The sequence below is a fragment of the Cucumis sativus genome, chromosome 2 (assembly GCF_000004075.3).
Source record: "Cucumis sativus cultivar 9930 chromosome 2, Cucumber_9930_V3, whole genome shotgun sequence".
In the NCBI taxonomy this organism is placed as follows: Eukaryota; Viridiplantae; Streptophyta; class Magnoliopsida; order Cucurbitales; family Cucurbitaceae; genus Cucumis; species Cucumis sativus.
Genome location: NC_026656.2, coordinates 1,669,668 through 1,695,264, shown reverse-complemented (window position 1 = coordinate 1,695,264; position 25,597 = coordinate 1,669,668). Strand labels below are relative to the sequence as shown.

The 25,597-nt window shown below is 32.9% G+C and overlaps 1 protein-coding gene across 2 annotated transcripts; it reads right to left on the bottom strand.

Moving 5' to 3' along the window:
- Window positions 1–188: 188 nt before the first annotated feature.
- On the bottom strand, window positions 189–23,856 carry LOC101212304 (protein ENHANCED DISEASE RESISTANCE 2). Of its 2 annotated transcripts, XM_004139226.3 has the most exons (23): window positions 23,391–23,854; window positions 22,446–22,520; window positions 22,197–22,250; window positions 19,616–19,681; window positions 19,340–19,398; window positions 16,626–16,702; window positions 15,628–15,753; window positions 14,997–15,031; window positions 14,716–14,816; window positions 14,534–14,629; window positions 14,231–14,295; window positions 13,042–13,113; window positions 10,833–11,003; window positions 10,069–10,271; window positions 9,771–9,837; window positions 7,933–8,108; window positions 5,579–5,680; window positions 4,396–4,443; window positions 2,592–2,735; window positions 2,426–2,521; window positions 1,537–1,638; window positions 1,105–1,198; window positions 189–450 (listed from the first exon to the last, which is right to left on the bottom strand). In XM_004139226.3, the coding sequence occupies exons 1-22, from the start codon at window positions 23,610–23,612 to the stop codon at window positions 1,106–1,108; spliced, it is 2,250 nt and encodes a 749-aa protein (XP_004139274.1). In that variant the 5' UTR covers window positions 23,613–23,854; the 3' UTR covers window positions 189–450; window position 1,105. The 2 variants fall into 2 exon arrangements, with proteins under 2 accessions (XP_004139274.1, XP_031736846.1); XM_031880986.1 differs by lacking the exons at window positions 189–450; window positions 1,105–1,198; window positions 1,537–1,638; window positions 2,426–2,521; window positions 2,592–2,735 and having other exon boundaries at window positions 4,410–4,532; window positions 23,391–23,856.
- Between the last annotated feature and the right edge of the window lie 1,741 nt (window positions 23,857–25,597).

The following is a 25,597-nucleotide window of genomic DNA, read 5'->3' as shown; positions in this document are numbered from 1 at the left end:
AACCAAAATATCACGTTATGGACTATACTATCACAATTTATGGAACTATCACAATTTTCATTCATAGATAGATTATGATATTTTGCTAAATTTGTAAATATGTTTAGAAGTTTTGTCGTTTAAAATAATTTTCGGTGGATGCACCAATGTGTGAATATAAAAGGGATTTAAAAAAAGTTGTACCGTTTTCATCAACTTTTCAATTTATGTTTATAAATATAAAAATATTAAAATACAAGGAATTCAAATAAATATCAATATGTTTACATAAAAAATTATAAGATAAATATTATGGGAATTAAATCATTCATCATCCTAAAGTTTTGCCCAATGATATGATAATAAAGTAAAGCAAAGAGTGGTTGGGAGTGGGTAAAGTGATAGGAGAAAGGGTCCTCTTTTATTTTCTCTCTTTAATTTTTGTAAGCTTCAAGATGGAAAAGATTGGCCCTGCAACAGTATAATCATTATAATATATATGAAAAAAGAGCAAAAAATAATAATAAAAAAAATCAGATTATATTAATGAGATTAAGGTGGTGGAATTCTGAGGCAAAAATCCAAAAGCAGAGGAACAATCAAGAAAAGTCATGAACAATGTGAAATAATTTCCAGCAGTAGCAGTAACAGGGAGAGGCCAATCCCATCAATCCAATCACTTTTTTGAAAAATAAATGTGATGTAGATTATAGTAACAAAAAAAAGTAAGAGAACTTAACCAATCAAATAATTGAATGACTTGTTTAATGATAGATCAGTCAATTAACCAAATGAAATGTTAATCCTCTTTGGAATGAGCTAGATGAGATAGGAACATATGGGAAATACAACATGGACATGGTGATACGATGTAGATGATGTGTGTGTGTTTGTTTAGGTTAAATACTTTCCAAAAACCATGTTCAAAATTAGAGGAAAATATACGTGTAATTTAATCTAGACATGTTTATAGTTCAATTCTCGTTATTAAGTAAAATAGGGATAACGATTGTTTGTGTTGATTATAAGAGGATGAACATGCTACCAAACATAAAACCTCACTAAAGTGACCATATCACAATGGATGGATGAATGTGAAGTTCAGTAAATGCAACTTAAAGAGACCTCAAGTTTCCAAATGTATTGCCGAATCAAGCTTCACACGGTTTAATCGAACTGTTCCGAGAATATACTCAGGCAATTCTTCCTCCTCCTTTGCCTGCGATTGTAAATATTTGTAAGAATCCATAATACAATGAATTGCAAATAGTCAGGAAATTAAAAAGTAAGAACCAGTTGATTGATCACATGAGGCCACTGATATATGTTGTTCCATAGAATATAAAAACTACAATGATGAATTAATTAACCAATTAAAATATGTAGACAGACTACCAATATAGCCATAGCCAAAATAACAAATAAGAACAACTCTTATTTCCTTCATTGTTTTCCTAATTTCTTAAGGGGCGAGAGTGCCTATAAAAGACATTTGAAGAGAAGCACACTGGATTTTGAAATATGATTGCGGAAACATATTAAGTAGAAAGTGTTAACCTCGATTAAGATGGCAAGATCAACGACTAAGCTTGTGACATATCCAAGGACAAGGCCAATAACACTCCTGGCTACTGTTGATGATCCAATATCCACATCAATCTGCAAGATATTTATGAAGAAATGTAGTAAAATAACTAACATATTTTAAAATATGTATTACATTCTGATATGGCTCAAAAGACCTCTGATATTACTATGAACAATAGAACAAATCTATAAAGCTTGAGCAGTTCAAGATGAATGTTGCTCTCTCCTAGAGGAGACTCTAGGACAAAAAAACTCATTACGAAACCGAATGTTACAGTTTTTTACACAAGCACCAACTCCTAACAGTGCCTCCCCCAAACAAATTAGTTTGTCCATTAGGCCATCACTAAAAGATGGATCTCGTAATCACACACAAAAAATCCCAAAGCCTGGTGCAGCGCAAGCCCAAGCTGATGTCTAATAAAACGCTGCCATGTGGCATTTCTTGTTTTAGTTTTTTAATTTCTTCTTTGTGTGTATAAAAATGAGGATTATGGGACTAGACTACACTTAATTCATTGCCTATCACGTACAAAACATTCTCCTCGCTCTCACATAATTGAATCTTCCTACACTTGCTTCTAGCACAAGACGTATTGAGGGTTGACATTGTTATCAACGACATCTAGTAATCTACTAGTCAAGCATTAGAAGGACTCAACATTGGATAATGCAGTGAAGGTAAATAATGTGAAACATATTATATATAAAGTAAATATTTCGAGCTTGACATTAACTTGCTTTACCAGTAGACAACTGACTCTCAACTTGGCCTGTCTAAGAAGCCGTAGAGCTTCTCTAGCAAAAATTGCACCTGCCTATCAATGCATACTATTAAGGATGGGTTAGAATTACTTACTTCCAGAAAATTGTCTCGCCTGAGGTACTTGCATGTAACTGCTTTGCCCAAAAGGCAAGCTTTTGTTCCAACTGCACGCTTAACCATCCAATATCCCTGTTGGATTAAACTAATCATTAGTTGTATGTCATCAAGAATAAGAAATATAAATGCTAAGACTCCGTACCTCAACAATGCTGGGAATTAATTTAAATCTAGAATCTCGATACATATCACTTCCATCCACAAATTTACCCAACAAAGAATTTTTGTTTACAGGCCTATCTGCAGCATAATACATAACCATACTATAGTTTGGCTTGGCTGGAACCTGAACAGAAATCAACATAAGAAGAACATAAAACATCTCAGATAAACTGACATACCATTTCTCGGAAGTTCGAGAACAAAAAAATGGTAAGGATGTTCAATAAAGTATCTTTAAAAAATAACTAATTTTGTACTCTTTTTTATTAGTATAAATGTGTTTAAATTTAGTAACTTACACGCCTTAAACAATTAAAGACAACAAATGTGCATCCTCCACATCCTACTTGTAAATGGACATAATATATTTTTTCCACAAAGAAATAAAGTCTATATAAAATGCCTAGAAAATCATTCTTGCATATCCTTAAAAGTGAAATCTATTTTATTCTTCCATAGGCCATGGGTGAGTGAAGACAACAATCTAAAAAAGGTGCATGTACATAACATATACCATTGTAAAGCAATAAATAGAACTGGATCAATAAAAGAGCCAAAGACGCCATAGTGCCATGAAAGGTGCATATATTTCTCTATAGCAATCAAAGCCATATGATCTTTTTCTGATTTTTGAATGGATGACCCAAAAGGTAAAGGCAGGGGGGTGATGACACAAATTAAAGAACACATAAACTTACGCTTAATGGCAGTCTCAGTTCACCTGAAAGTTCGCAGAAAAGAAACTGTCACAATGTCTTATGCCATCAATTTGTTCATTATGTTTCAAGGAAGGCGAATCTCTAATCACATTTACTTTGATTGTTTATATTATCTAAGCTGTCAATTTTTGTTATTTGATGTCTTCACTCTCCCATGGATTTTTTCTGATTCTCGGAAGGCATATGAGTTCCAACCTTTATGTGGTATTGAGTGGAATTCTCAAAGTGTATTTACTTTGGGTTATGCTGTCAAGACCATTCTCTTCAAGCTTTGGATGGAAAGAAATCAAGATGTTTTCTAAAAGTCTGCTCAAACTTCACGTGCTTGGTTTGATTTGACTTGTCTAAAGTCTTATGCATGGTGTTCTCTATCCAATAAGTTTGAAGAGTTTTCAACCCAAGATATTTACTGTGGATGCCATTTTTTATTGTGTCATCCTAATGTTGGATTTTTAAGTAGTCTTTGTTATTGTTCATCGCCTTTTGGTTTGTATTTATTTTCTGTATTATTATACTTTTTAGTATTAGTCTCTTTTTATTCTTTTATTCCAAAGAAAAAAACATAGGCTCATTGAAAGCCTCCAAGATGTAGGAAGAGTAATTGCTAGAAAAAAATCAAGATAGAAACAAGGGTCCTAACATTCTTCCTCCACATCGTGCATGGCATGCTTACTTGGAGATAAAATGAGTGGATATCTTCTTTGCACCTTATCTTTGGTACTAATGCACACCTTCGTGACTGAGCGCTCTAAGAAGAATTCGATCTTGGGAGAACTTTCATACCAAATAATGCATAAATGGGGCATGAAAAATATCAAAATAAGTATGCGCAAGCACTAGATGAAAATCCAAGCTTTTAAAATACACTGTAGGCTGTAGCTAATGACCTCTTCACCACTCAACTCAACTCTTGAGATTATAATGTCTAATACCTACAAATAAGCTAAAAAACAAAGACATACTATGCATGTTTGTCGTCTTGCTGCTCTAGAACCAAGTTTTTAGTTATAAAAGAATATAAATAAGCTCAATCATAAATATAGAATTGTAGATGATTGTGCATACCTGGAGATTAATGACAAGCATGAAGGGGACCTTCTTTCCAGCTTCTGACTGATATTGGAAAGGAAATAGTTACGCTTAATGGAATTGTGGGAGAAATAATCTTCTTATTCAACAAAGGACCTAATAATGGTGAATAACTACAATAAAACAGATATTACAGCAAATGAAAATAATTAGGAAAGAAAAGAATATTAACTAATAGCTAAAAGAATCAAAAAGACTAATATGTAATCTAAACAACATAGTAATCTATTTAAACAATACAATTCTACGTTCTTCAAGTTTGATTGTATATAGAATACAGGTCAACCTTGGAGTCGAATTCAACAAGTTGCCCTTGGTAATCATTTGGCAAGGATGCAAGTAACTTGATGGCAACATAGATCTAGCATAGTTAGACAAATTAATAATTCAACTAAACGTCTTTTCCAAATTTGACAAACTATTTGACAAGCTATGAAGGCCATCTTCAAACAAGTTTGAGAGGAGTGTTGAGTCTCTTTTCAAAATGTGAATAGTAGTTGTCCATTAATTGTCTACATTTAGCTCAGTATTTACTTTTTATTTTTTCTTATTGGTAGATCATTATATTTTCACGTTTCCAGTGCTATCCTAAAGAGGTACATTTGCTCTTTTGTTGGGATATTAGGTGGTGTTTCCACGAGAAAAAAAAAGAATGAATGAAGACGTATATAGCATCTCAATCATAAAAATTGTTCTAAAAATCACACTTAATCCTTTCTGATCAAATGACCTAAGAGAGTGCAGCAATTGCACATTTCTTAGACACCTTCATTCTTTTAAAAACTTTTGGGTTTTTAGCAGTGATTTATTAACAGCACGGTAACAAAAATGCAGTCACCTAGCTTTATGGTGTGCTTAAGATAACAGACCTTTTCCGAAGTGCAACAAAAGATTACATGATTCTCTGATTGACCCGTTCAATAATGAAGTTATAGAAACAGACAATTTCTAAGGTGAAATTACTTAACAAGACCATCAGTTAGAGCTCCTGACTTCCTTTAGTTACATCATGTAAATTCAACATGTAAACTGAAAGGCATCAAGCATGCAGTTTTTGGTAAAGGAAAAATATGGTGATTGAGATTAAGAATACAGTACACCATAGATTCTTCTGTTAGGGGTTCCTACCATTTGTGATGAAAAAATGCAGCGAAAATACCTGAACTAAATTCCGGGGATGCAATGCAATGCCATCAAAGCTATTATCGACTTTGAACCAATCTACTGCTATGAGCTTGAGAAGAGGATCTCCTCCCATTACCTGAAAGAGATCATATCATATGGTCTATGTCTATAGCATATCAAAAGACATCAACTAAGGACAATCATCTCTGACATTATTTTCTTTTGATTTAGTCTGCATGTTTTTATTGTACTTGTTAGTTTCAACAAACATTAACGAAACTATCAATTACAACTAATATCTAAATATCAAGATTAGTAAATGAATCATAAATAAAGAATCATGTTTTATAAGGAAACGACAAATCAATTTACAAGAAAATAGAATACTAGACTATGTCTAGGAAGAAGCTCCATTGACAGGGAAATGGAAGAAGGGGACAGTTTTTCTTCTCTTCCGAAATATGTGAGATCCGGCTAGAGTAACTAATGATGTTTCCATTAGCCCTCCACAATGATGAAGATTTTTGGCCTGGGCTTGTGTAAACATGATTTGGGATGGGTTACACCGAACAAGGGTAAATTATCTTTTCCATGAACTGTAGCTCTCAACAATATAAACACATTAGATAAGGTCCAAAAAATGCTTCCCACATTCATCCTTCCCGAGATTGTTAATGGTTTGGATTCATATGATGGTATCCAAAACATCTAGAGGGTTGGTTTCTCGAGATTGTCAGCCCGGTGGTTAAAAAGATGTTTCGTGCTCATCAAAGACCTTTTGTAACTGCTCCACTTTTCTTGTCAGTCTAGATTGGAGGGCTTTTGTTCATCCCCCACTTTAGAAAAAGGGACTCCTGTGGTAAAAATAAATTGAAAGAAAACACTAACTGTATCTAGAAGCATCTTGGAGAATCTACATAAATTATACAGGAGAGGCCTTTAGCAATCTCTCGTGAGGACTACCCTCTTTATTGTAATTTCATTTGTCTATAGGCCGTATTTATGCTCATAGGACTACACCTATCTCCTTCTCACATTTTTTAAAAATAAACTTCAACAAAATTGTTCAAATAAATAATTTTGAAAAAATGGTAAAGGAAGAAAGAAAGGCCCATGTGAGTAAAAACCTTTTGGATACACCCAACTTTCACTTCTTTCAATGGTTTTTGAAAAATTGACTAATCTTTATAATCATGTAAAACATTGAAAATCTCACATTGAAAAAACCAAGGGACCTCACACTACTTATAAGATAGATGAGCTACTCCTTTTATTGCTAACTTGTCTCAAAATTGAACCTCATGTTATCTATTGTATCATAGCCTAAAAAGCTCAAACGTGTATTCCAAAGTCCAATAAAAAGAAATTGAGACTCAATCAAGAACGATGATCCAAAAAAGAGGCACCTTCTTGAGGGGACATGTTGAGAAACCCACTCTGAAAAGATTGAGAAACCTCGCATTTCTTATAAAATAGATGAGTTATGTCTTTCAATGACAATTAGTTTTGAGATGGAACCTCATGTCAGCTAATATAAAAGCACACTGGCCTTAGACTTTCCTAAGTGCTAAGCCCACTCAATCTTTTTAAGAATATTATTAGGAACCTTTTTTTCTATTCTCTCTCTTCTTTAGACTTCGAGCTTATTAGGTCAACCTTGGTGTTATTGCCACCTGAACTTCTAAATGCATGAAGGTCATCATTACGAGCCAATAAAAATGCTCTCTTCATGAACTATAACCTCTCTTGTGGTCACTCCATCAAATGACCTTTCTTTCTTTTTTCTTTTTTCTTTTTTTGAAAAGGAGACAAACTTCTTTATTATTAATAAACTCAATGTACAAGAGAGCTAGACAATGAGGATAATAGGGAAGCCAAGAAAGGGGAGAGAAAGAGAGATAGATAGATAGATAGAGCTAGAAAATTAAGGAAGCATTCCATCTCCAAGAACTAGAAAATTAAGGATGCATTCCGTGAATGGTATACAATCATGATACAAAAAAATAAACCAATAGATTGAAGAAATAATAAAAGAAGTGGCGTTAATATAAATGCAAACATCTTAAAAATCAAACATAAATTAAAAATATAATACCTAGACAAAAAAAAACTCTCCTAGAATAACACTTATTTATTATAATATAATGTATGTTTGTTAAGACTCACATTTTAAATGTATGCCTATCCAGCACAACCACAATCAAATGTACAAGTAATTTAAACCCACATGAACTTAGATGATTGTAGAGGCCCACTATATCAAAGTTGCAAAAATACCAAATATAGAAACATCAAAATCCAAAGTAATAGATGTGTGTGAATAAATGTAACTAGTGATTCTTTGAACAGAACTTACATGTTTTAAATTCACATGAGAAAGAAACCCACCTTAGAGTTGTCCTTGAGGTAATTTTTCCCTCTTATCATGAATCCCGTTCCACTAGGAGAAGTCCAACAGTTTGTATCCTTTTCATCCCTTCCTCTCTGCAAAGAACCATGAAACTGGCTTGTTTCCAAGATGATAGGAGCAACATTAGGATCTAATTCCTTATTAGCATCAACAGCTGCAACCATGATGATCACTCATTTATTTCCAAATATTTTTTCAATTAAATGGAAAATAAATGTAAAATAGGTTTTAAAAAAATAACAATGACCCGACCTATTCTCTAGTTATCTGTTAACTATCACTTTTTACTTGTGTCCTTGGTCATTTCAAAATAGCACTGCCTCAGTCTGAACATATAAGTATGCATGCCAAAATGCGCATGGGCACACACAAGCATAATATGGAACGTTTACAATGTATGGATATGCATGCCCTTGTAACTTTGTAGATAGACACGCATACATGCGTCTAAGTGTGTGACAAACAAGCTAAAGCAAGTATAGAAACAAATCCAGTTGACCATAATTGTATGAAACATGTGGACGAAAACCAACATTTCACAGAGGAAAAAATTGAAGGTAAAATTATATCCCTAATCTATGTTTCCATTCAGATGCAAAATACTGACAGTTTTACTCCGGCTCTCCACAGAAGAGCTCATGAAGAGTATAAGTCTAGATTGGCCCCAACGAAAATTTTCAACTCAACATGAGAGTTTTGGAGTCAGGTTCATAAGGAATTGGTCTTAGGCCAACCACTAACATATTTCCGTTTTCTTTTTCTCTTAAGTATCCTCCCATCTGCCCCTATATAAGGTACAACAACTTCTCCTTTTGTTGAAGCTCTTTGGGTGTTACTCACTTAATGATATTTGTGATAATTGAGGGGCTTCATGGTAAGGGTTTCTTGTCTTCTTTTTATTCTGGTTCTTTGATGCTGCTTTATTTATTTTTATCTGAAGTCTACTTCTGGTAGATTTTGGTAGCTTGTACTTTTACTCTTTCATTTTTCATAATTGATGTTTCTTGTTAAAATAAAACTTTTCCCTTTCTATTTTTCCGGTTTCTACTCCAGTTTTCTCTCTCTTTAATTTCTTTGCTGTCAGGCTCTAATCAATTTGACAGGCGTTGAAAGTAATTACAAGAGAAATTTAACTATTTCTAGCGTTTTATAAAATTTATGCAATGTTAATGTAAATAAAACCCCATTTTCATTTACATTGTTTTTTAAAAAGGAAAATTATTATAAATGGCAAAACTGTTGAAAATGTTTACAAAATATAGCAAAATTTCAAATTCTATTAGAGGCTATCATTGATAGAATATGAAATTTTGCAATATTTTGGTTCATTATGCTATATTTAAAAATGTCCCTTGTAAAAATGGGTCAACAATAGCTTTTTGAGATCAAACACCTAGACTTACCAACAAGCTTCTAAATTTTTCCTTTTTATCCATTCTTTTCAAAATTGAAATTCCCTAAACACTTGTCTATTACAGCTGATTTTTCTATAAGCACGATAAATGTAAATTATTTTAGATATGACAGTGCCCAAACTAAACCTCAGTTTCCTCCTATATTTGTATCCTGTATATATTGTCCTTCCTTACTGAGTAGTCATGTACCATTATATTTAGGGCTGTATTTCTAACAAAAGAAAGAGGGAAAGAAGTCAACCATGAAGTCTATCATTTTGTAAAAATCACAATCAAAAGTTTCTAGCTCATAGTTTCTTGTGGGGAAAAAAGTGTACTCACTGGAATGAGTTTGTAAGCAACTTGTTTTTATAAAATTGAGTTTCACCTTTTAGAATACAAGGTCATATGTAAAGACAAACCTGATTTTCGCTTCAAAGAAAAGCCAGCTATAGCCCATGACACATTTTTCAGCTTCACTTTTAATTCCTGTAATAGAAAAGTAGTAAGTAAGCATTTAAATTTCTCTCTTCCCCTTTGCCTTTTGAGTTGTATTTTTGGCCTTCTATACATACATGATATATTTCTCGCTTCTGTAAATAAGACATTTAATTTCAGAGCAAGTGAACTTTGGGACGTAAAATCTCAAGATCTTGATGAATGATTAGTGAGGGATTAAGAAATGAACCTAAATCTAATTCAAATGAAGAAGAGAACTACCTTATTGTTAAGTTCTTTATCATTATCACTTTCCTCTTCCGAAGATGATGAATCGGCAGCAATTGCATCATAAAATTCATCCTGCACTTCTCCATCATCATAGTCACTGTTCGTAGTAGAGCCATCTGAGATTTTTGAACGGACAACAGTGGGCAGGTTTTCATAGTTTAGAGCAGGATTTGCCAAAACATATTCCTTTAGACCTGAAAATTGGGAATCCAGAAACAAAATTTCCAGTGAATGAAAACCCTAGTTCATTCTTTTTAGGTGTTGTTATAAAAACTTAAAAAGATTAAGCCATGTTATTGAAAGTTAAAGCATGGTTCCAGATAGCAAAGAAGTAAATACTGAATACTTATTTGGGCAAAGCAGACAAAGGACATAATAACAAGTGCCACTTTTTGAGTTCACTATTCTTAAGCTATTTTTTTTTACCAGTATTTGGACTTCATGGACTCTAATACCATATTAGATAAACATAGAGCTTCATCTCAAAATGAATTGGAAATGAGAAGTAGCACATGTATCTTTTTTAAGGATTGTGATGTCTTCTCATCTTTTCAGAGGGACGGAAAAATGCTCTACAACTCAGAGCAGTTAATAGTTCGTTCCAAAGAGATGGGGGTTGTTTCTGTTAAATATTTTCTTGGAAGGGATAGCTACAAACGAACTATTGTCTATACAGGTAGTAATGAAATATAATCAGATATGAAAGTACAATAATTAAAAATACATACAATGATTGTCTTTTGTAATCAACATACCTGCAACTTGGCACAACAATGCATAAGGAACACTCTTTTCAAACTTTGAAGGGTGATTTCTCTGCCATTTGAACCAGCCTGCCGGTTGTATCTCTAGTATTTGAGTAACAAGACATTTTGGAGCATTTGAACCCATAGCTGTATTTAAGCACCTTATTTCCCACGTTGAAGCTACAAGGGAAAAAAACAATTATATTAAATCAAATAAAAGTTTTCAACGCAATTCATGAAAAAAATCATCTTGAAACTATAAATTTATAGAACGAGAACAAGCAATGACAGTGGAAATAATAAAATATTGCCTGGCCAAACCAATACCCAAACTCCGAAAAACTACTCGAAGCTACATATGCAAATTCACAACTCTAGTGGATATTCCTTTAATCAAGAGATCCTTGGCTGCTCTCCATTTACAAATGCAACACGAAGGCTCCATCAAATTGAGAACCCTCCTCAAAATCCTACCGAAGGTGTTAATATTTCCATGGAGAACTGACATAAACAACTTTAACCTTCCACAACAAGGCAAAAGATTGAACTCAAGCAATTTTCAAGCTTTTCAATGCAAGACATCTGTTTAAATTGAAGAGCTTTCATCTTCCTAGATTAGATTCAACTTTTCTTTTTATCTAATTAATGAGTTCATGTTATATTTTATTGTACCTTCTTAAGTTGAGCATTGGCTCTTATTTCAATATCGGGATATCATGAGGGCGTTTAAGGGTGTGTCAACCTAGTTGAGATATCTAGGTCTGCTTGTTGATCCCCTTATCTTCTAGTTTACTTGGATTAGTATGTCTAGTTTGTAACTTGAGCAATAGTGATATGAACCAACCAAAAATCAAATTATCAATTAAATTTTATTTCATAATTGTGGTCTAATTTAAATTTTTTTCAGTTTTTATCCTTTTTAATAACATTTAAGTATGGTTAATAGTTTTTTCACAATGCATTAGGGTTTTATTGGAAGGCTATTTAAGCCTTTCCTGTAGGTTGTTTCAAGTTAGTATTTGACAATTGATGTTTAGGGTATTTCCTATCAATAGAAATTCTCACCACCTTTTGCAATACTTGATCCAAGGTTGCATGCCAAGAACATTCAGATAAGTTTGCTCACTTTGCTTGTGGAGTGTTTGAACTTGGAGTGAGGAACTAACTAGTTCTCCTTATCTCTTGGTCTTCGATCAAAAGGTAATCCACTTCTAGTCTTTCTCTTTGGATTGCTGTCAAATTGATTTAGGGGTTTTAAGATTTGATATTTAGGGGTTCACCAATTGGGTTCCTAGGCAATTCCTAGGGTTTTCATATCAAATAGTCTCTTTTAATTATATTAGTGAAAAGTTTTGTTGTGTTTTTCTAAAAAAAACGCCTCATTCATCTAATACTACTCCAAATTCACAACCTCCATTTAAACCCAAAACCTTTCTTTGCCAACACCCTATCCTGGAAGTCATGATCACACCTTTTCAAAGTCAATCTTGACAATGATGGCTTCTTGTTTGCGAATTCTAGACATCAGATATACAATAGTGGATTCAATGATAGACACATATACAGATAGGTGTGAATTATGTGCACATTAGTGAATAAATCATCAGATATACAAATAGTGGATTCGACACGAACACAACAGCACATTATTTTCCAAAGCTAGGACATGTTTATTAAATATATATATTTTTAATATACACATACATATACCAATGTCACACTGGAATAAAATTCAAAGTCCGTGATTTTATGCATTAATATGCTTTAAAAATGAGTTTGATGTATTTTTGTTTTATACGTATCTATTTAGTACTTAACAAGTGTTTGATATGTGACTAACAAGTGGGATCTATGCTGACTTTGTACAAATAATGTTTAGACATTTATTGCACTAACAAGTTTCAAGTTTCCGATACATGTCCAATATGTGTTGGAGGGTCTAAGTATTCAACATGTGTCTGGCATGCAAGCCAAACTAATGTGTTTGTGCCTCCTAGTTCACCCTATTCAAGCCTTAGAATAAACAAACAAACTGTTTGTGATATATAATTAAATTTGCCTTTAACCACCAGCTTCAGCTTTTGGATGAATTGGTAGTTTAATACAAACAAATAAATAAAAAACGTGCACACACACAGAAATAGTTATAAAAGTCTCTTTCTCCTTAATCACATCATAAAAGTAGGGAGAAAAGAGTCAAGGGAAAAAGAATTCATACGGTTAATCCGTGAACGTCGGTATCCAGATCTAGGTGGCTTCTTTTTATGACTGCAAGGAACCTGCAATATTGCTGCATGAACAGAGAGAAAGTATGGTTAGGCCAACAAAATATTTGAGCAGAATTCTTCACAAGGCTAGCAAATAAAAACAGCACAATTCAAATGCTTTTGCAACCCATTCACTGATAAAGCAATAAAGTAGGTGTTAAAACACATATTGACCCAAAAACTGAAGCTTATGAGTGAAGGTAAATTGAATATATCAAAACTCCAACACTCCCTCCACTTGTGGGTTTGAAGATGTAGAGGACCCAAAAATTGGAAGTCAATATTAATTGTGAAATGAATAACATTGCAAAAGTTTGAACACAGAACCTTCTATTCATATGCAAAGTTAAATCACCGATTGACCCAAAAGTTTAAGTTGAAGAGTTAGAGTAAATTTAATTATACCAATACTTTTAACATTTTCCAAATAACGCTTGAAATTTTGTAAAAAGCCCAACAAGTAGAAATCAATGTTAATTGAAAAGAAAATAGCATTGTGGAGGTTCAAACACATAATTTTCTGAACCTCCTACCTCAATAGAATCACTTATCGACTCAAATGCAAGCTTATGGTGAAGGTAAATTTAAAATTATATCAACCCTCTAACATTCGGACTTATTTCAGGTAATCCATAGGACAAGTTCTGAATTTGAGATAACATCATATGTGACCTTTTTAGTTACTAGAGAGCGTTTTACAGCAAGATCAGCTGTGTGTGGTTGTCTAAGCAATATGGGCATAACAGTGGCAGAACTTAAATTTCAGATTACAAAAAAGATAAACTCATAATTCTATCTACTCTTTCTACAACAATACAACATTTTATATTGTAATGTGTAACAAAACAAGCACAAGAAGCCATAACATCAAATTGTCGCCTATTTTGTTAATATCCATTTCTACAAGAAGAACACTGTATTTTAAGATTGTGAATAAACAAAAATAAATAAATAAATCATTCGATATAACTCTCTTTTCAAGAATATGGTGTATTCCAACAGTAATAACCACAAGAATAATTATCGATGTTTAACAGCAGCCTCTCTGGCACCAAATCACAGAAACCATATGAATGAACTATGAGCTGCTTCTTAACAAAAACAGAGTAGCATAATAATAGTACACAATATTTCTCTTACTATATGTTCCATCTTGTCCTCTAAACCATTGTCGGGAGAAGATAAAGTCTCTTTTGCATTGGGATCTACAATCAGAACACAGTGTCGAAATATATAAATAAAGAGCTGAAAGAAAAATTGAATGCAAATTGACAACAGGCAAGAAACTGAAACCAATCACCTTAACAAGTTTGTTTTAAAGTAAAGAATATATTTCTATAGAATTGGTAAAAAGAAGTAAACATGGCAATGTTAGCAGTGATCTAAATGACTTCTTGAGCCTTGCTAAATTGTGTAAACAATTTGTAAGTATTGTTGCATTACTGGCTAAGATACGTGGGATTATTTGTCCCATAAAGAATATCATAATGTCCATCGTAAGATTCAACCAGTTCCAAGTCACTTATCAGTGTATCCCACCTGCACATATTGATATCAAAGTCAGAATTCAGAGGCCGTGACCATTGAATCCAAACTTGAAACTTCGAAAGAGATTAGCAAATTACTCATATCTCTGACTCCAGTCAAAGTTTAAAACTATATCAAAAACAGTATCTGCATGAGCGTCGACCACACCAACAGACTTCACGAGAACCCCTTTACCACTCTAGAAAGAGAGAAAATTGCTGAAGCAAGAGCTTGAAAATTATCAAAGAGGGCATTTTAAAGAAGAATAATTTAGTTGCATCAATCAATTTCTATTCTGCTGGTGTATCATGTACATGTGTTTTCTCAGAGTAACTTTTTTATTTCTTTAGGTGATAGGAGATATAGCAATGGCCGATACCTTACTATCAGCAACATCTTCAAAAATTCTAACACCTGAAAACCAAAAATAGGGAAAAGTAAACATTGTGGAATACATAGAACAAACTTACTATTCTTTTTTTCTTTTTTCTTTTAGTTTAGAAACATAACTTTTTTTTTTAGAAAAATGAAAGAGCGTATAAAAGGAGAAGCCAAATAAGACTTAAACTAGTTGAAACAAAAAAACACTTCAATCCAGAAGAATAATATCTTACTAATAGTCACGAAGTCAATCAACTTCAAGCCAAGTAAGATTTGGGTAAATTAAAAATTTTAGAAAACAAATTAGACAGACAGGTTGACGAGAAAGGATGACGAATGCAATGATTGATGAAGCTATAGGGGTCAAAAGGAGAACCCATTGCATGGGAAAAAAGATTTTTTTGAAAAGGAAAGGATTTTTAAGCCACAATAGTGCCACTGAATCAACATCGTACATGTTTTTATGAAGGAATATGGCCCATTGGCCAGTGTACTCCATAGCACCAAGAAGTGAAACACAAGATAACACTTTGCACAGATAGCAGTGATTATGAATTAATGCATAATTCAAATTTGCACCCTTTTAAAGTGCCTTTGCCTAAGAGATGAATTGACTAAGATGTTAGTACCGTTAAATGTGCGAACACATTTCCACCTATGTCTTTCAAGTGCATCACCGAAATCTCCTTCAAAGAAGCCATCTGAACCAGTACGAGTATTCAAGTTTGAAGATTGACGCAAAAGTGTCTCTGGACCTGTGCATGAGAGGGTAAAATGAATGCAAGAATGAAAATCTTCTTGATTCTGATGGGAAAAAAAGAAGCAACAGTATGTAAACTGGGCGAGGGAATAAAAGCACAAGATCAGTTACAAGATCAACTTTTCTTTTTCTACATAAAAAGAAGGGAAATTGCAATGGATGACTATTTTAACAATAATAATCAAGGATATAGCAACATTTTTAAAAGATTGCAAATATAGCAAAACTATCACTGATAGACCTGTATCGCTGATAGACTTCATATGGTATATCAGTGATAGACCAATATTTGCAACATGGTCTATCAGTGATGGACTTATATCATTGATAGAATTTGACAAATTTTGCTATATTTGCAAATTTTTTAAAATTGTGCTATATATTTAATTAATTTGAATTTAATTGTTAAATTTGCAACTATCCCTAAAAAGAATTACTATGCATGGTAAATAAGGTATTAAATATGACTTATGATCAAATGGGGAAACAAAAGCTAAGCACTTGATGAATCACAAGTATGCAACCCTTTAATAAAAATGCAACCACAAACACCATGAACTAGTCACCATCATTTAGGTTTCTCAATCTGGCACTACTCCCTGATATACTGAATTTATAATGTGTGCCAACCTGGGATAAGGAACATATTTCATTGTTTACCAAACCTGAGAATTAACCTTCATTCTCACAAATTCAAGTACAAGAATGTCCAAGCACTTGCGCAACTGTAGCACCATGGTAAATTATTACTGATGTCAAACATGCAAAACTTCTCTAAACTATTTAGCTTTCTTAATTCACCAAATGGTCATGTAAAATTAAAATGAACACCATCTATACATAGGAAAAAAACACAAGCTACCTCACCTTGTCCAATTTTTATTAGCCTTTTCAATCCATGTGCATACCGTCTAACTCTTGGTCTGTGTCCATCCAGATTTATCCTTCCATAACATGAAAGTTGCTCAATTATAAGAAACCAACCAAGAAATGTAGAGGGTTAAGCTGGTTAAATGCAAAGTTAGGCCAGAAAAGTAACAACAATATATGAAAACCCAAGAAATATTACACCAAGGATACTCAAATGCAGATTGGAACATCCAATTGAACCAAACCAAATCCAACCAATATCACAAATATGTGTCTAACTATAACTACTTTCCAAGAGTAGCAGGTATTAATCTTTTAAATTCTAAACTGGTCATGGTTACAAAGTAATAATGGTGAGGTTCACAAAATAAACTGTTCTCGATTCAACATTCGATTTTTTCTTTATTGTAATTTGAAACAGGGAATATCAACCATCGGTATGATTTCTTTCCTATTGATGCAAAATATATTTTCTTAGATCAACCTTCCCGCATCCTGAATTGCAGAGAGTTTATAGAAGAGGTTGATCTATTCTCCTGGCAGATTTGTTCTGTGGCTATGCTGTTGATCACTCGGGAAGAAAGTAGGAGGATATTTTATAATAAAGTTTTTGAAAGAATAAAATTTGTGATTTAGGGTATCTCGATATGTCAATTTTCTTTTTGCTTTTAAATTATTCCTTCATATTCCATTTTTATTACTGATAATTGAGGATGATATTTATAATGCTATATTAGTATAATCTTCAGGGAATCTGGGTTTGTGGCAATGGGAATCTAGGTTTTTGTTTTTGTTTAGTTTTTTTTAATGAAATCTATCCAAAAAGCAACATGTCTATGTCAGTTTTTCTTCTTTACAGAAAATACCTTCAGAAAAAATAATAATAAATAAAGATGCGAAACCCTAAGTCCCAAGGACTTCAACTTACATAAACAGTATCCCACTGTGAGGATATAGGAACATAAATACTTACAAATATCATTAGACTACAAAAAAAATTCTCCAAAATCTCCATTTTCTTTCTATGTAAGAAGATTTTCTATGACTCTTCTGGATTATCTCCATAAGGTAGAATAATTTCAACATGTAACATTGGTTCTCCTAGCATTAGCAAAACTGAGATGCAGCTCTCCTAAGTTGGATTATGAATAGTGAATCTGAAAAAAATTCTGTGGGAAGGGCATAGAGATTTGGGAAAAACTGCATACAATCCCCGTCTTTACCTTGGTCGAGATTCCACTAAAAAAGCCAAAAACAACGATGGTTTGGATGGGTGAGAGAAAGAAGTTAAATTTTTATTTGAATCTCGAGGTTGATCTTGGCAAGGAAAGACTAAGAAAAACTATTATAACGAATTGACAAAAAGGAGACTAATTGTGAAATATGAAAATTTTTGGAGTTGTTTTTTACAATTTCTCAAGCACTATGCCAAGGTTTGGATTAAATTATGAGAAGTATTTGAGCATCCGAAAGCTAGAGACCAAATAAACGTTTCACAATTCTTAGGGATCTTAAGGCTCAAAAGCAAATTGCTGAAGTGAGGGAAATGATTTCTACTGACTAAATCCTTCTCAAGTTTCCATAAACATCCTATTGTTGAGAATGACAGATGGAGCTCCATTCAACTCAGTCTTTTTTCTTTAGAGCCTTTCTAAAGAGAGGAGCCCATCTTTGATTTTAGTCATCCAACATCTCACTACAACAACTGCTTTACTCTGCAGAAATGCTGAAAATTAAGAAAAGAGTTTCGAAACCACCTCTGCTAAATGGGTTCTCTATTTAGAAAAAGAGTTGCAACCATTATTGAAAGTGTGGTCCAAAATAGTTTCCTTTTGCTTAAGTGTGTTGGTCCATTGGCTTCTCGAACTAGTGTTCCTATTAATTGAGAGCAAGGACTCAAGACTCAAGAGTAATCAGGGCATATTTGGCCTAAATAACGTTTTCAGAAGGCCAAAGGGTCATGATAAAATATTACATTCATTGGCTAAGAGGGCTTCATTTTTTATGGTAGTTCTTGTAATGTGAGAACTTAAATATAGGTTCCTAGAGACTAGAGAGACAATTATCTAGTCAACCAAAAGAGTCCATAAAATTATACCACTCTTGAAAGCACCTAGAACCTTGTCTGCAGCTCCTACATTGATCACAAAGTAGATATCCGAAATTAGCAGGCAAGAAACATTCTTTAATTCGTGTTTTGCATCATCCTCATCAAAGCAAACAGGTAACTTCCTAAACATTCGACCAACTACTCAGCATACCCTTCTAAGCTTGTAAACTACAAGTTGAACCACCTCATTTTCAAGGATTTAGCATATATGAAGAAGTACTCTACATCGATGTTCAATCAAGAACTTCTTCAATGTTTCATCTCCCACTGAGACTTGGTATATTGATCTTCATTTTAGGTGATGATGATTCAGAACTGGTAGCCTGCTAAACCAGTCCACAGCCATCATTAACTGTAAATACAGGGAGCAAGCAACTATCTTTACTTGAAAACTCAAGAACTAACTACATCAGAAAAGTCTGCCCTTAATAGATAAGCAGTTCTCCCTGCACACAAATAAAAGCACCATGGCTTCATTCGAAACTATCGCATAGTTTACAACAAAGCATTCATCCAATCAGTAAATCTCGGTTAATTAATCATACCAAAAAATGAATCTGTGCAAACCTCCGTGCAGAGTTTTTTTAAAAAAAATGCTTACTCTTCCTCCATGTTCAGTTTGTCTCGGGGGCTACCTCCTCTGGTCAGCTCATACTCAGCCTATCAAATTAATGTCAATTAAATAAACACCAGATAAATAGTCCTTTTACCAATTGTGGCATTACAATGTAACAGAACCAAGTGTCAGGCTTCACAAAAAAGTTTCCATGTTGCATTCTTGTTAACAGGCAATGATAAATTTTTGCTTGTTTTGGTTACATTTATCGCCCATCCAGACATGAAAATTTGTTAACCTTCCACTTGAGATTTTTTGTACCTGCTGCTTGGCGTGATCAAATGCCTCCATCCATTTTCTGACCTCTCCAGCCGTGGCACAAGCAATCTTAAGCAAAAACACACACACACTTAAGTTAAGAGGAACATTTTTTTCTTAGATACATACAACAATTTTTGTCCACTAAAGAAAAAAAAGGAAGCCCCATTAACTATAAATTAGTTGCGAGAAGAAAATATAGCAGTTGAGTATGTCTCAGCCAATGTTTTCAAAGCCCAAGGCTAAGGAAACAAACTTTCTAATTGCTTCAAGGCAATAAGCGACAAAGAGGCATTGCCTAATTAACGTGAGGTACAATCAACAAAATAATAAATAATATTATTATAAACAAAAACAAATACTTAGGATTGGAAAGAAATTAACTCAAATAATGTTGAAGAAGAAAAAATCTTGGAAAAAAGAAATACAAGTAGAAATGATTTTTAAATAGGTAAAACAATAGTGGTATGAGTAGTCTTTATTTAGAGTCAAAATATTTCTATTTGGAAATTTGTTTAGCATGCATCTATGATTTCTTTATTCTTTCCGGTAGCCCACCATTCAGTTCTAGGAAGATATGAAAGAAAAGAGAGCTTTCCATGGACTTTTCTTCTTCCCTTCTAAATTTCAACCCTTATTTCTTCTTCTTGCTTTTCTTCTTCCTTTTTTTCTTTTCCTTTTTTGATAAACCGCTAATGAATAGCTTAACAATAAAGAGAGAGATGGCATATTCCATTATGTTTCTACTTCTTTGACTCCTCTTTTTCTTCAATTCGTCTTCCTTTAATTTTTCTTTAAATCTATCTTTACATATTTTGATAATTCTTCTTAATAAAAGAATTGAAGAAGATTTTTTTAAAAAAAAAAAATAATGATAATAATAATAAATAAATAATTGAACAATTGAAGAAGGCAAGTGCCTGTATTTTCAAAGCGACTAAAAGCACAAAATGGTGAGCACCTTGCCAAAGGTGCCCACTTTGGGTGTTTTCAAGGCATGAAGACCTAGTCTTTGCCTTAGGCGAGTTTTCAGGCGTGTCTCAATGAGACTGATCTTATCCACCAAAATGAGAATGTAAAGAAAATGCACAAGCCACCAATTGATTCCCAAAAGTTTACAAGATTACGGTTACCAAAAAGACTTTGGCTAAGAAAAAATTATTTCATCAAATAAAGAGAAATTTTAGAAGAAACCATAATTCTCAAATTAGATGGAAAAATGTTTCCACTAACAGAAGAGGTTTATATTGATTCAGTTAGTCCAGTGTAGTACTCTTACATTGTTTCCTGTTTAGGTTTCATCTATGAGTGGTTGGTGGTTTTTTCCCTATCAAGAAACAACTATTTGTTGAAGAAGTAAAATGTTCAAAAAAGGAGAGCCCCTTACTCGAAGGAGTCAGAAAATAACACTTCAATCTTATTTTTCTGTGCACTCTTTTCGTACAAACCATCTAAAGCTCATTCTAATTCTTAACTACCGAGAACTTACTCATGTGAGGATGAAGAAACTAATACATAAGTTACAGAAAGGTACTTGAGGAATTAGATAGTCTAAATGGCATAACAAAGTCATTCAAAAAGTCCTTCATAAGCAGTCTTCCACTCATCCCCAGGCAAATCTGAATATGATGATCACAACCACTCTGCAAGTTTGATTTTGAGAAAATGAGGCACCATTTAATCAATCCAAGAGATCACTGATACGAGGGATGGGAAACATGGACTTGACAGTAATTTTGTTGATTGCCCAGCTGTCAATGCACGTCCTCCAACTGCCATCTCTTTTTAGGAATTAACATGAACTCGTACCGTGGGATATGTCCTTTGCAAATTAGTTCTTCAATATGTTCATTCAGTATTTCATATTCCCTAGGGCTCATCTTGTAATGAGGTAAGTTTGGAATTGTAACACCATGCTGAATTTCTTGAAGTGTCAGATGGAATATCCATTAATTTTGGATGCTGTGCGAGCAGATTCTGCACTTCCAAAGGAATACCCTCTGAATCATACAGTATTTCTTCTCCTTTTATTATTAAAGCCAATACATTGTGTAGTTCTGAAACAAAGTGCTACCCATTTAAAATAGTAAGAGTAAGTCTTGTTGTTCATCTTATGGTGAAAGTTGGAGTTATGAGCATCTCCTTGGAGCCTATCCATTGATGTTCAGCCTTCCGCACACAGTAGACTAAAGGAAGAACTTGACTCTTATTTGATATTTCGCCACTCAGATAGTGATCTGTCTTTCCAAATTGTAGAATTGGTCACTTAAGCAGGAAATAACCTGTTTTCGTCCAACTTCTTTAAATGTCAGATTTAACAATTTCAACAGTCTCTTCTCCTCCGGTGGCGACTTTTTTTTTTGGTGTGTGTGTCTTCAGTTGGGAATTCCCTTAGACGTGGAATACAGAAAATTTTTAATTCTTCTTTTAGGTGATCCAACTCACAAGGGGAAAAGGCGTGAAATGATGCCAAAAGAAAATATCAAATGACTAGGTAACCAAGTTTTCAATTTGACTAAATAGCAATAAGGTTAGTTCTATCTCAAACACAAAAATTATGAAGATAAGTTTGTAGATCACTTACTTCTCCTTTCTTAGAATCATCCAATCGGTTATAAATTCGTAAGACGTAAACATCCTGCAGTAACCAACAAAATTATCAACTTTAGCTCCCATTATCTTCTGTGGACCATTAAGATTTGAATGTAACGATACTATGAGATTAACTGTTGAACTTGACGACAAGAGATATTTCTTTAATCAACCTTATAAAATGAATTTGCTAATCCAACAGTAAATTTGCAAGTAGATAATAGATATACTATTTCCTTACCCCATGGTTGACTTTTCGACGTCCAAGCTCTTCAACCATAAGTGACGGCCCCACAACACCTCTCCTGATAGGTTTCTACAAAAGAAGTACAAATGAACAAATAAAAAAAGATAGCAGTATAGAGACATTGATGAGCAAGAACAAAAAAGACAGAAAGTGGCAAACCAAGTTCTGAATACATGTACTAAATGTTACTTCCATAGTAAACATTATTGTAGAAGGACAAGACTCCAATCCAATCCATGAGAACGCAGTCTCACTGTTGATGATACGATGAGGTTTTTAATTCTATTTCAAATGTCTATAACAATCGCTTAACTTGGTAGAAGAACAATCATTTTACATTTTGCTATTTTGTTACCTATTGGTCCACAAAATAATCGTTCTTAGCCATTACTTGTGTGACTCCAAGTTATCAACAAATAAATAGACATGCTCATAGTCATGTCATCTGTTTTGATTAAGGAACGTATTAGTAGTTTTCTTAAGTTCATAAGCTGAAATGGATAATTTAAAAGTTCAAATATGAAAATAGAATAACACCGAAAGTTAATTTAAAAAGTTTGAAACCAAAATGGGGTAATCTTGAGAGCTTATAGACTAATATAAAGCCATTGCTCATATGATCGACTTCCACCCATCACGAGAGGTTTTATTTGCAGTAAGCATCAACATTTGTACATTCTCAAGCTATATCAAAAGAAAATAACCCAATCAACTTGGAAATTTCATCTTAAAATAACAACGGGTGTGATCACCATCAAAGAGGAACTAATTTACAACAAGCACGTATAGAAAACTTTAACTACCGGCAGTGTATCAAGCAAGCAATTAATTTCAACCAAACAAATACAATAAACAATCAAACATACATCTTATTCTTGCCACCATAACATTTAAAGACGAGGTAAAGAGCAAAAGCGTAAAAAGAAAAAAAAATCTTACAATGCCAGGATTCTCGTGAGGATCACGTTTGTACAACTCAACGTACTTACGGCGAATAAAGAGGAATCGAAGATGGCAATACTCATGCCCAATGGAATTAACTCCAATATGATAGACCCAACCGAAATAATCACACGAACCCCTCTCCTCCCGTCCTCCGACAAAACTATTCCCTGAGCTTTCACTCTCGCTTCCGGTTTTTTTAAACGGCGATGGCTCCATCCCCGGTCTCCCTCCGGCGGTGATTGTGATCGGAAGAAGAAAGTGATCTGAAGGATTGAAAAATGGTTAGGACAATCGGAATTGAGAGGGAAAATTGTGGGATTTTGGAGGGAGATTGGGGGATGGTTCGTCAAAACTACGAGATGACGACAAAGGTTGAAAATGATTCCGCGTCGGACTTCTGACCAACGAACGAACGAACGAACAACCGTTCTTTCCCTTTTTTTTCTTTTTTCTTTTTTTCAAGTAAATCTCTTTTTTTTAATAAACAATCATTGTATTCTTGATTTTAATTAAGACTATACTCAAAAAATTAATTTTGACCTCTCTAGAAATTCAATTCAATATCCCATTGAAGATTTTCATTAACATGAAATTTATAGTTTGTTTTAGAAAAAAAAAAAGTTTAAACATATTATAACTTGTGTATTCAAATAGTGGAAAAGAAAAAAAAAAAAACTAAAATTTAGAGAATTCGAGCCATCATTTGAATATATTTCTATATTTTATCGTTAGATTATGATTTTTAATAATAGAATATGTGATTGTTCGTTCATTTGTGAATTGTACGTATGGTCTAGACTACACTCACACGCACAATAGTAAAGCATTGTTTTGTGTAACAACGGATTATATATGAATTATGAAGATAAAATTAAGTACAAAACAATTATTGCAAGAACTATTCTTTTATAGCCACGTTTTACCTATACTATAAATATGTGAATCAAGAGAATTTAATTTGTTGTCTCAGTATTGATTGTACAATTTTAATGTCAATTTAGTTTCGTTCGTATGAAAAAATGATTTCATCTTAACGTAATTAAATAAATAGACATTTGTCAATCAAAATTTAATCCATTCTCATCAAATGGGAGATTCAATATTTTTTTCTTAGAGAAAAAAAGTTAATTAATAATTAAATATGATTTGCATGGAAGTTTAGATTTGTATGCAAAGTTGTAAAGTCACAACCAAACGTGTTATAGGTTAATTGTGATAAAAGTGACATGCGTTACATTCGATTTTGTTGTATATTCTTTTAGCACTTTTATGGGTAGTGGAAGAGATAAATTATGAATTTTAAAATTTAGCTTTATGTACCTTTATTTTACATCAATTCTTTTTGTTATTATTCTATCAATTGTTCACACACACACATGTATATATAAAATGTTAAATGAATTAGTAATTATTATTTTTATTTATTAAATATGATACTCGAATCTTCCACATCATAGATGAAATGTTAAATAGGCTGAGTTGAACGGATGAATAGAGTTTAACCATTAACAGTCACGTGAAAGTTATACATATATCATTTTTTTCTCTTTCGTCTTACCATTTTATTTTTTTGGTTATATCATTACAGAAGGTATGGGAGACACTGTTTTGTTAACTAAGAGTTTGAATAGATATTATTGAGTTTTAGTCCTACATTTAGTTTTTTTAAATACAACGTATAATTGTACTTGCATTATTAAATAAAATATTACAACTCGAGGAAGGATATTCACTACAAATAATTGAACTTTTATATTATCGTACTTAGTCAAATTTAAAATATCTCAATTAAAATATAACCTATATAAGTCTTATAAAACAATTATTAGAACTGCCACAATGACCTCTTCCATGTTCAACCATATGTATATATAATTTTGAATTTAATCCATTCATTCATAACATATGTATCTATATGAAAAAATAACTAATCGATCTATTGAATTGTGTTTTGGATAAACAAAAACGAAATAAATTATAATGAAATTTAGTGCACATTTGAATTGATTTTATAAGTGAATAAAAAACGTATAAAAATGTTTATAAATATTTAAAAAACAAGTTAATTTAAACATGCTTTTAAATTATATAAAAAAAGACCACTTAAAACATACAATTATAAAAATTAAGCTCTAAAATTTATACATGTGTTTAGATTTGATTGTCAAACTTATATAATTATAGGAATTGTAATAACTATA

Coding starts and splice junctions, on each gene's coding strand:
- LOC101212304 (XM_004139226.3), bottom strand. CDS start 23,612: ATGGAGCCATCGCCGTTTAAAAAAACCGGAAGCGAGAGTGAAAGCTCA. Junction 16,703..19,339: donor AAACTGAACATGGAGGAAGA/GTAAGCATTTTT, acceptor ATGTTATGGAAG/GATAAATCTGGATGGACACA. Junction 1,199..1,536: donor ATCTTGCCATCTTAATCGAG/GTTAACACTTTC, acceptor TTACAATCGCAG/GCAAAGGAGGAGGAAGAATT.